The sequence below is a fragment of the Castor canadensis genome, chromosome 4, assembly GCF_047511655.1.
Source record: "Castor canadensis chromosome 4, mCasCan1.hap1v2, whole genome shotgun sequence".
In the NCBI taxonomy this organism is placed as follows: Eukaryota; Metazoa; Chordata; class Mammalia; order Rodentia; family Castoridae; genus Castor; species Castor canadensis.
This window is the reverse complement of record NC_133389.1, coordinates 26,526,257-26,538,268: the sequence shown is the minus strand read 5'-3', so window position 1 is coordinate 26,538,268 and position 12,012 is coordinate 26,526,257. Positions and strand designations below refer to the sequence as shown.

At 46.1% G+C, this 12,012-nt stretch overlaps 1 protein-coding gene across 4 annotated transcripts in view; it reads right to left on the bottom strand.

Annotated features, from left to right (window-relative positions):
• The window catches only part of Myo5b (myosin VB), a 327,773-nt gene that overhangs the window by 107,736 nt on the left and 208,025 nt on the right, over window positions 1–12,012 (bottom strand). For all 4 annotated transcript variants that reach the window (XM_074069843.1, XM_074069844.1, XM_074069845.1 and 1 more), the window contains exons 13-14: window positions 5,539–5,661; window positions 4,690–4,773 (exon numbers count right to left, since the gene is read on the bottom strand). In XM_074069843.1, the coding sequence (XP_073925944.1) occupies window positions 4,690–4,773; window positions 5,539–5,661 (207 nt within the window). The remainder of the gene's footprint in view (window positions 1–4,689; window positions 4,774–5,538; window positions 5,662–12,012) is intronic.

Genomic DNA, 12,012 nt, shown 5'->3' with positions numbered 1-12,012 from the left:
GAAGAAGTCAACATGTACCTTCCTGCACTGGGAGATACTGTTGATCACCTGGAAAGTTTCTTACATGGACACCTGCTTACTCTGAGTATCAGGAGATGCTCTCCAGCTACCAGCACAAATACTATAAATGAGAAGCACTCCTAATACATTTGCGAACTTGTGTTTTATAATTTTTTAAATTTAAAAATAAAAATGCATTTAGTAAAAGCAAACATTTGCTCAAAATGGCACATACCTGGCATTGAGGCACATGCCAGTGTGGAAAGTAGTGGACATGTGCATCCTGTCACCCCTTGTTGATCAAGGTCAAGGCACACAAGGCAGAAAGGAGATAGGAGAGGGCACATGGCCTTATCTGAACAGTTCTACTGTGACTCCTGCTCAGAGAAGGTGACTCCAGGATGGTCTCTGGACCATACTGGTCTTGGTATCCCTTCTCTGCTGGTATGGAATGAGGAGATGGTGTCAGGCCTGCCTGTCCAGGCACACAGCCTAGGCTGCCCTGGGTGGCCCCAGTGCCCAGCCTGCATTGGCACAAACTGCCAGCCCACTGCTTGTCTCTCCTAACTACACACAGTGATGCCCTGGACTAGGACATCGCCAGAGAAAAACAATTCTCCTTTTGAGATTTTTCTCCCTTAGGCTAATAAAATGTTACTTTTTTACAATAAACAAAAACTAGAAGGGAAAATCCACAATTCTTTAGTATTTAAAACAAATGAATGTGTTAAGTTCAGGTTTTAGAGACATTTCTTTACTTAATTCTCTATTTATAGTTTTCTAATAGCTGAGAAAGCAATTAGCTACATTATAACCTCAAAGGCAGCATGGCTGACTTCACTAATTACATTCTCATTAACACCATTTTATCTCATTGCTCTTGGTGGGAGTTCCTCAAACATCTCTTTGGCTGGTAGGCAGCTGGGAGTTTTGAATCTCATACTGCTTAATTATTCATGACAAGTTGATAATTTCTTATTGGGGATGTGACACAAAAGAAAAAAGCTAATAGTTTCCCATAAAAGTACTTTAAAGAAAATTAAGAATTTACACAAGTATTTGAAATTTAGCTGTGCTTAGAGAGAAAAATTGGATGTTGTATTTTTAAATTAATGGCATAGAGCTTTGTATCTTTCTAGCTTTTTTTCCTATCTTTGACATAGAGTTAGAAACATACACCTCAGAAGACTGCTGTGAACACTGCAACTTAAGAAAATGATTGAGGCTTAGTACACAGAATCTGTAAAACTGCTACAATGACAGAGACCACCAGACATGTCCATCTTCCAGATGATTTAAAGCACACTTAGAATGGCTCTCTGGTCTGTAGTCACATGTGTGCACAGCTTAGATGTGGATTTCTGGTAGTGTCAGTCTCTACTGTCTGTCTTTGGGACTGTCCGAGCTGGACTGGAAGCCTTATGTAAGGAACTCTTAATTCTCCTCCCATAAGGGTCTGGCAGCCCAACCCAGCCCAGCCCTGCCTGGTGACCATCACATCATTCCAGGGGGTTGCCGGGCCGAAGTGGTGACATGGTCACTGGTTCAACAGAAGTATTGCCGGTGAAGGGAAAGCTAGAACTGTGGTATGTAGGTAGGATGGGAAGAGAAGGGGGTCTTACCTTCCAAGAGTACATCACAGACCAACTTTGCCCTCCAGTGGAGTGCCATCTGTAAACTGTTGATGTGCACCCTTTGAACCATCAGATCCATCCACTCCCAACACACAGTTTTGTACAACACACAGAATTGCACAAGAAGCAGACATATGCATAAGGGCATTCAGTACTTCATTATTTGAAATAGCATACTACCAGCAGTTGTTCAAAAAGGAAAGCAGAAGTGTACTCATGTGGCAAGATCCAACAGTGAGTGAAAAACTGGAGAGGATGAGGTATGTATATTGTGATTATTTCAATCTTAGAAAGACACACCAACGTGCTTGTCCATGCAGAATAGCTCATCAGACGATAGGTCACAGAGTGAGAGAGAGCACTCTATGTAGTTCTGCACTATTTTTATGACATTTCATTTCCAGTAAAAAAAACCACAGTACCCCCAGTCTAAAACAGTGCAGAAAAGAGCTAACATAGCAGGTCTGAGACCACTCTCTTTATTTAATTTTTTTTATTCATTTATTTGCATGTGCGTACATTGTTTGGGTCATTTCTCCCTGCCCCCTCTTCTCCCCATCCCCCCTCGCTTCCAGGCAGAACCTGTTCTGCCCTTATCTCTAATTTTGTTGAAGAGAAGACATAAGCAATAATAAGAAAGACAAAGAGTTTTTTGCTAGTTGAGATAAGGATAGCTATTCAGAGAGATTCCTAGCATTGCTTCCATGTACAAATGTGTTAAAACCCAAGTTGATTCATCTCTAACTGATCTTTACACTGGTTCCTGATCCCCTTCTCATATTGACCTCTGTCCTTTAAGGTTTCTGTATTAGCTCCTCTGCATTGGGAGGAGCTCTCCCTTTACCATGTGACTCAAGTCCAACCACATTGCTGTATTTGCCCTAAATCTAAAGCCCACATATGAGGGAGAACATACAATTTTTGGTCTTCTGATCCTGGCCAATCTTGCTCAGAATGATGTTCTCCAGTTCCATCCATTTACTTGCGAATGGTAAGATTTCATTCTTCTTCATGGCTGAGTAAAATTCCACTGTGTGCAAGTACCACATTTTCTTGATCCATTCATCAGTAAGAGACCACTCTCTTTGGAAAGGCCTGCTTACATGGTCAGCAGACACCAGCCAAAAGATTTTGGTTGGTGTCTGGGACCTGGATATCAGCATTCTCTGATAAGGCTGGCTTACTGCGCCTAAACTGACTGTGCATACAGTACGGTTCATGATGAATACCTGCCTTTCTCCTAGAAGTCCAGGATTTAGGTTCGTGCTAGGCAAAGGGTACCTGCATAACTGACCCCAAATAAAAACCCTGAACGCCTTCTTCTGGTTGACATTCTGTGACAAGTATTGTCACACTCACTCCTTCGGGAGAATTCCCAAGAGCCACATAAATGAAGACACTCAAAATCAACACAGTGGCAAAACCAAACCCTACGCTTCACGGGAAGTACCAACTCTCTCCCTATACCCCTCATTTGTGCTTCTCTCTAAAGCAAACTATGCAAGACAACAGAATTTCTCAGGCTTGAGGGCCGTAACCAGTCTTACAGAAGGTCACAGGCCTCTCAGCATTCTAGGACACACAGGATGGGGACAATGCTCTAGTGCTCAAATCATCCCTTCTCTTTCTCTGTGGCCTGAGGTTCCTCTCCTACCTACCACAGTCATTGTGAAAAACAGAAAAACTATGAACTGCCATGGAGTGTGCTTGGAAACTTGGGGAGCTGAGAGGTTAACCTTACATTAAATTCCAAAGTAATATTCACATTTACCCAAAGCCATTGTCTCAATGGTTACTAACCTAGATATTTGGTTGTTCCAGGTATCTAGAAATGACAACAGGCAGGAGCCCGACTCAGGCATTCCACTGGCTACTACTGACTCAAACCCTCCCTAAGCTCTGTCATGGGGGCCACCTGATGTAACAGGGTTTACTTGGCCTTACATCCTTGTTCCTTTTTGCTGCGTGTATTTTCTCCGTTCTATCACCTCACCCTATTGCATTCATCTAAGCTTATCACAAAAAATTAATCTGTCATTTCTCCAGTGTTATCAGGCCTCTACAGTGAGTTCAGTGCCACGTGGTCTGGAAGAAAGCCTCCTAAATCCTGCAAAATCTTTTCCTGGGTTCCTCTGAAGGGCTGAAGCTGGCAGCAGCACCTGCATCCACATGGCCTACAGAATGCTGGTGGGCAGGCCTCTCCTGGCCGCAGGCCCTCCTCTTCCTTCAAATTACATGTGTCTTCTGTATCTGCCCACCTGGGCACATACATGAGAATGTAGCAACTAGAAGGGAGACTTTGCCTTGCTCATCTTTGAATGAGAATGGATGGGTTTAGGGGCAGTGCCTTGCAGACAGGTATATAACAAAGGTATGTGGTGAACGGATACCTTGTTTCCTCTACCTGTAGAATGGACACAATATTTGCTCTTTTTTGCTATGCCCATGAGAGGAAAATAGCTGAAATCCTGGAGGTAACAGCCAGATTCTAAAGTAGATTTAAATCTCACTCATTTTGTTACATTTTTGCTCATAAGCAGTTCTGCAGACTGTCGGACAGAATCTAAGTGCACAAATGCTAGGACGTGAAGGGGTATAAGTAAGTTTACATCTGTAAGTAGGAGATGGGGGACAGGTGACTTAGACACCAGCAAGTTTTCACCATGACACTCGCAGTTGTCCCCAACCCTGTTGTCACCTCTCTTGCATCCCCACCATGTCCTTCCATTATTATCAAGGGTCTTTCCCAGTTGTCTCCCCCTGACCCCTACTCCCTGATTTCTTCCCTCCATCAGGCCATACTCAAATGTTTTCAGAAAATAATCAACAAACCCCTTCAACTTTGCCCAGTCTAACATCTCTGCCCTCCTTCACTGCACAGTGGGGCTGACACCAGGCTCCCCAGTCCCAGATCTGGCCAAGACATACTTGCTCCGTTCCCCATTTTTTTTTCTCTCCTGCAGTGCTGGGGATTGATCCGAGGGTCTTTGTGCATGCTAGGCAAGCACTCTACCAGTGAGCCACACCCACAGCCCCCATTCCCACTGCTCTTTACCTTGCTGGCCTTCAGGATGTTGATCTGCTCTTCATACACTGTGTCCCTGTTTTTCTCCAGAAAACCATCTGAAAGGTACTCCACCTAGGGCCACAGCAAGGGAGGAAGAAACTGTTAGTGCTTCAGCTTTATCAGGTGCCTCTGGCAGTTTCTCATCCATGTAGCATTTTCTAAAAAGGGCACAGCGAGTAGATGGGGAACCCACCGATGTCCCTGTTTAAAGTGGAAACCTGATAAGCCATCGGGGTTACACACAGGGAACTGAGTATTTATTTGGCAGAAGAAGGGGAACTCCCATGATAGAAAGCATCTTCAGGGCTCTATGAACGCAGCTTCTCAGCCCCTGCAGCAGCACATGCATTTTAACAAGCCCTGGGTATCTCACACACACACCGCAATCTGAGAATTAAACAGAAATCCACTTAGCAAAATTCTGTGTCTCTACCTGTCACTGGGAAAGCAGTCTCTAAGGAACAGCAACCTGTTCCAGGTAAGAAGCCAAAGCATGCAGTACCTCCTGTTTTTCACTCCTCCCTCTTCTCCCAGGTTCCACATGAGCAGATTCCTAATTGCCTGCCATGCTGCTGCCTTTCCAGAAGAGCAGCCACCATTGCCACCTGCTGACCATGACAAGCTTGTGGGCCTGTGCCATGTTGTGCCAGTCTGGCAGTGACAGAGACAGGACAGGGTGGGAAAGCAAGGATGGTGGGGAACTTACCTGTAACCTCAGGCCACTTGAACTCACAAGGGATAGCTCCCTCTTAGCCCACACAGCAGATAACTCTTTGGCCCTTAGTCTACCTAAACTGGTTTAAGGAAATGTCCAAGCCAGCAAAAAAGGACAGCCACCTTATCTGCAAAGTGGACGACGATGAAGGCCGTGTTGGACATGCGGGGTTTCTGGAAGTGCTGGCTGCTGGAGTGCCGGTCATAGAGCTTTTGAGCCCAGTTCTGGTCAGTTCCTTTAGGGACCTGGAGAACCACAAAACAGGGCAGAATGCTTTGTGAAGAGGAAAAAGGAAGGAAGACATCAAGGAAGAGGAATGGAGCCTGTCAGTAAGTTGGCTCCGTGATGTGGACTCAGCTTAGACCAGGGCTTTAACATGGAAAGAATGACTCCATTGTGGATGTTCTGGATTCTGCGTGGCAGGCCCTTGAGCTGCCACATGTGTGCTGGTGCCCAACGGAGCCTGCTGGGCCCCAAATGACAAAGGCCCCCAAAGGCCCTCTGGAGATGGTTCCCCAATCACCCATGTCCCTCTTCAGCGCCATGCTCCTGATGGCTCAGGTGGACCCTGCCACAAGACAGCACCCTCCTCAAGCTCATCCATACTGCCGCCCAGGCTCAGCTCTGTTTCCCTTTTCTCTAAAGGCTTTATAGACCACTCTTGACCTGATGTCTGTCTTCTCTGGAATTCCTCATGACTGAGCTCTTACACACATTCCGTAATACTATTGTTAGTACTCACTGCAAGCCTGTTGGGATGAAGGACAGACTATGCTTTACTTCTTTATTTTCCTGCCCTGGAAAAGGCCTTAGAATTGGGCCCTGGACACACACTGGGTACAAAGTACCGAGTACTTTGTACTGCCTGGTACTAATCTCTGCCTCCCTCTAAATGTACATTCATGACATGACCAATTCCATAGGGCAGCCAGTTCCCTATTTCTATGGATGGCTTCAAAAGGAAATAAGTATCTTCCTTCATTGATAGTATAATGCAGAGTCACTGTAACCACCATTCCAACAGTCAAGGATGACAGTGACTTATCCAATGGGATGTCACTCCTTCCTGTCATCCTCAACATCACTGACCAGACTGGATCTGTTCCCCAGTTATGGGTCACCAAATGACACACTTATTGAGTCAGGGTTACAGGTGACCCTGCATTAGCCATTTAAAAAGAGCTTTGGTAGTAGATAAAATATGTGCCATAAGCAAAATGCTTACATACTTGGGGACAAACTTCTTAGATCCTTTGTAACAAGAAAACTTGTTTTTTCTCAAGAGTTAACGCATTGAATACGCAGTGCTTTGTGCCATCGGAAATTCAAGGGAAAAAACTGCTTTCTTGAAGGAAGCTATTGATTGTGTTGGGCAGACAATAGAATCTATTTAATTCAGCATTTTCTACATATACAGTTTTATATTTGTCTCCAAGCATTTTGTGTTTAGAACATCATGTGTGAGGGAAGGAGGGGTCAGCCTGATGGCAACGTCAGGACCAGGCTAGCCAGTGGACAGGAGCAAGAGGGCCTCGAGGGACTTACCCAACTGGGGCAGAACCACAAGGAGCCTCACCTAAGCAAACAAATGAATCTGCTAGTAACAAAGTCACCTTGCCTTGAAAACTGTGTCAGGAGCTGGGTTAAATACTTACAGAGTTTGTTCCCCCAACCCCCTTCAGAACGTGGTCACAGTTACAGGAAATGTTGCAGAGCTAGCTGGAGGCTTACAACTTTTCAGAGTTAGCAGAAAGCTGCTTGGTTTCCCCACTCAAGTGGGGAAACCAAGGTGAATACCAGACACAGTAAATCCTGGGAAAAAAATTGGACTTTTGTGAGAAGACCCCATGATCCTACAGATTCACGAATTCATTCAGCCTGATGTGAATTAATAGGCAGAGAAGACCAATGATCAAGGTCATATGTATATACTTTTCCTGACAAGGATGTCTATTTTTTCATTCCTTACTCCATCTCCAACTAAAAACAAAAGCCAGCTGGAATTCACAACCATTAAGATCCTCATATCATACTGATAGCTAATGTCCACAGCACTTATTACTTGCCACTTTGTTTTCTACACATTTTAGATGTGTAGCAACTCGTTTCATCCATATATCATCCACATATCACATATCATCCTAGGAACTAGAATTTTTATAAACATTTAGAGGCAAGGAAACAGAGAGAGGTGAAGTAACTTGTCCAAGGTTACACTGCTGGGTAGTGGCAGACCTGTGGTTCATACCAGGACAGGCTTGTCTAGGGCATGCATTCTTTGCTCTTAGGCTTTCCAGCCTGACAACAGAATTTTTAAGGCAATCACAAAGGTGGGGACAGACGGAAGGCACTTATCTACAAAAATCTTCTCAGAAAAATGTCTTAATCAGCCATAGGATAAAGGAAATCTTGTATTTTGATAGAATCTGGATTAGGACCATCAGTAGCTCTGGAATGTGCAGCTGACTCAAATGCTTTAAAGGAACCCAGTGTGGTTTCACATGTGCTTCTAAGATTTCATTCCTCAGGGTGATGTGGGGAACACCAAAACCTGGAGCCAGATCCTCCCCGTAGAGGTCTACAGCCTCCTAGCTGTGGTGCTGGCCACATCAAAACATGAAGGTCCCATCTGTATGGAACACCCAGGACAAGCAGATCTATGGAGACAGTTGTACCAAGGGCAGTGGCTGTAAAGAGCTTCCTCAAGGGGCAGTGAAAATGTTCTGACGTTGATTGTGGAGGTTGAGAAGTCTGCACACACTGAAACCACTGGATTGTATGCTTCCAGTGGATGACTTGTGTGGAATGTGAGCTAGTTCTCAATGAAGCTGTTAAAAAGACATTAAACCTGATTTTACTCTTTACTATTAAAATAGCAACAACAACAAAAAAGGCACCAGTAGGGGCAATGAAAGTCCTCTGGCTTACTAAGCCTTGTCTACCAATAGCCTGGACAATGTCCTAAGGCCAAGGACAACTTTTTCCCAATCTCCTCTCTGGAACATTGAGCAGAAATTATTCCATCACAGATGCTGACCCTGGTCTGAGATATCACCTGAGATATCAGCCAGAGCCAGGCACAACGGTGCACACCTGTAACCCCAGATACTCAGAAGGTGGAGGCAGGAAGATCAAGAGTTCAAGGCCAGCCTGGGCAGAGTTAGTGAGACTCCCCTCCTCCCCCCCATATCAAAAACAAAATTAAAAACAAAAGGACTGAGTGTGTCTCAAGTGGTACAGACACATGTTCAAATTCCAGTACTGAAAAAAAAAAAGAAACCCAAAAAACTAAATAAACACAACCAACAACCAGGAGATGACTACAAAGGACCTTATGGCTGAGTATTCTCTACTGTCCTCCTGGGCCACTGCCACCAATGATGGCTTCCTCAGTCACTTACTATCTCATTCTATCCCCTACCTCTGTAGCTCTCTGATGTCTCTTCCCACTGCTCTCAAATCACCCAGGATCCTTAAGTCTGGGGAGCACCTTCTTCCCACTCCTTGCTGTCACAGAAGCCCAGGACTCCGCAATTCTCCCAGCTGTCTAAGGAAAAGGTAGCTCCTTCTCAAGACCAGGCAGCATCAGTGACACTGGGGCCTTAACCCTCCCCCTCACCAGACACCTCCAGATGGACCAGTCATCCTCCCTTTTGTCCCTTCTCACCTGGAAGCCAGCAGAACTCGCACATCAACTCATCCTCCTTCCCAGAGCTCTGCTGATCTGATTTAGAATAAGGGTGCTGCTGCTGAGAAATATGATCAGCTCTCCTTCTGGGGATCCCTCCTCTGTATTAACAAACTGCTCCCAGCTCTAAGGGGCAGTTACCCTGGCAGTGCCTCAAGCTCACTTATTGTCCTTAACCTCAGCAAACACCTGAGACTTAGTGATTCTCTTTCCCATTCACAGAGCACCCATTTCCACCTGCCTGCATCTTCCACAGCTCCTGACCCACCTCCTCTAACAGATGCCCATTTCCTCCTTCACGGGGAAATAGAGGTTGTCAGGCAAGAAATCACAAACTCCTGCTGTAACATCCAGAAATTCCTCTGCATCCACAGCTACCCACCCTCTTGTCCTCCTGGCCAGCATCCCACCCACCTACCCCTGCCTCTTAGGGGACCATGACCCCACCTCCATTCTCGCTTCTCACAGTCAAGCCTCCAGAAAGGAGCTTAAACCTGCCATCTCTACTGCCTTTCCTCTGATAACTGAAATCCAGCCTCTCCCAGAGTCTGCTCTACCCACCAGACTCCAGGGTGCAATTCCCTCTCCTCCCTGGAAGCCCCCTGTCACCTCCCACCTGCCCACTCTGGGCTCTCTCTCCAACTAGGCTTCTGGAGACCTCCTGGAGAAACCAGGAACCCTTGATGCAAACAGTCAAATCTCCCAAGAGCAGGCCAGCTCCAGTGCAGAACAGGTGGACAGTGGCCCTGCTGTCTTCAGCCTGTGTCACTGTGAAGCCCTAATAATGATATAATAATTAGCAAGGCCCATCCTACTCAGCTCTTTGGGCCAGGTGCCATGAAACAAAAGAATCCAACTCCCATGGGGCTGGGCGTGCCTCCCCTGTTCAGGCCTGCCTTTGAGTGCCTCCAACACCGCCTCTCCAGTTTCTATTTTATTCACTACAATTGTTTCCAGGGATCAAGGCAGCATTTCTAGAAAATTTCTGCTAGAAGGTAAATATGTCATCCCTGAGGAAGCATGCACTGACCTCTCATATCCCATCAGCCCAGACGAGCTTGCCCCCCCACAGGTGGGAAAGGACTGACACATTGCACACTCGAGGGCAGGGACATGATTTAGGGGAAGGAAAGGGCTGGCAAGTGACTGTGAGAGGCAGCCTTGGAGAGGACTAGGGGCAGAAGAGTTTTGGTATGAGCTATCAATAACCACACGTCCTTTTTCCTGCCTCCTTGGATAACCGAGGGACAGGTACAGCTTGTGATTTGGTTGGGGTCTATCTGCTCAGGCTCTTCCACCTGAAGGAGTCTGAATGATTTAACGTTCTGTGCCTCCTCAGCAGTTCCCAGCACCCATCCCAGGGTGAGAACCACCCTGTGTGCTACCCCTTTAAGCCCGCAGCCAGCCCAGGTCCACCCTTCTAACTGAAAGCCCAGCTCTTGGGCCACCTGCCACTGCACATCTTCTCCAGGAATGTGATTTCCCATCGGCTGCCTTATACCACAAGTTCAATCCTCACTTGACCTTTCATTCTGTCAGGTGGAGGTCACAGAACTCAAGTCTTCACAGGGTGACCTCATTATTTCTCATCCTGCAGAGGATCTGAGAGACAGGGAGGAAAGGGACATGTCTGAGGCTGCTCCCTCCATCAACAGGATCTGTCCCAGGGACGCTGACATGCGCAGGTGCAACTAATTCCATGCATGGATTCCTCAGCCTGCTTAGCACTCTCCCAAGAAGGTCCCTTATTTTCTAAAGTCAGGCTTATTACAGTAAGGTGTCCATATAATAAAATGCGCCATTTAATTTTTATTTCATTTTTTTGTATTTGTCATTTTTTTGTATTTTTATTGTTGTACTGGGGGTACATTGTGACATTTACAGAAGTTCTTATAATATATCATACTTGTCCTTTATCCCCCCGTCCCCATTTGTGGAACAGTTTCAACAGGTTTCATTTTCCATACACAAGTACATAATATTTCCACTATATTCGCCCTCACACACCCTTTCCTTATTAAGTTGGATGAGTTTTTGGACAAATAACATCCTTTGGGTTTAAATTCATCTGTTACTCGGTGGTGTGTCAGATTCTATTCAATCACCCTGGCTTCCCAGGGCAATTATATCTGGTACAAAAAGTCCACATTGCAGGCTTCTCTCTTATTCTTTGATTTGGTATTCGCCTTGCCTCTTCTGCCATACCTGTGACCATAGCACTAGTGAACTCAAAGTGGTCACATCATAATACTATCTGGTATCTTGATACTCTGAGGCCCCCCCACCAACCAACTTGCTTACCAGGCAATCCTGGCTTTTGGCAAACTCCTCGAAGGGACTCCGGGAGGGGCAAGCGGAGAGGCCTCAGATGGAAGCACGTGGCTGTGTGCAGCTCAGCACCTGTCTGAATTGGTGCTTCACATTCATGCCAGCCAGCTGTCACTCTGCTGCCATCAGGCTGGTGCCCATGCATCCTCCTCTCAGCCTGCTATAGGACCCTGACTCCAAATGCAGGCTCTGTCCACAGATCTTCCTGAGCCCTGCTTGTGCTCACTAGGCCAAGTGCCTCCACACATGATCCTGTCATTCCTCCCTCCCTAGCCAGTGTGAGGGCCCCTCCTCCTCTCCTGAGGCCTTTCCCTTGGAGATAAGGCATCTAGTAACTGCATAACACGTTTGTGGTGTCTGGTGAATTGCAGTGGCAGGAATATGAAATAGTTTTATTTCCCTTTAGCTTCTCTTAAGTAAAATAGACTCCAACAGGGATGTCTCAAGTGACATGTACACAGACAGAAGACAAACAGGAGGATGTGGGGATACCTCTTGCGCTGGGAATATCCCAGGCTTCCAAGACTAGGGGTTTGGAGAGGTTACTTCCATCATCTGCCTCTGGTTTCTTTTCTCCACA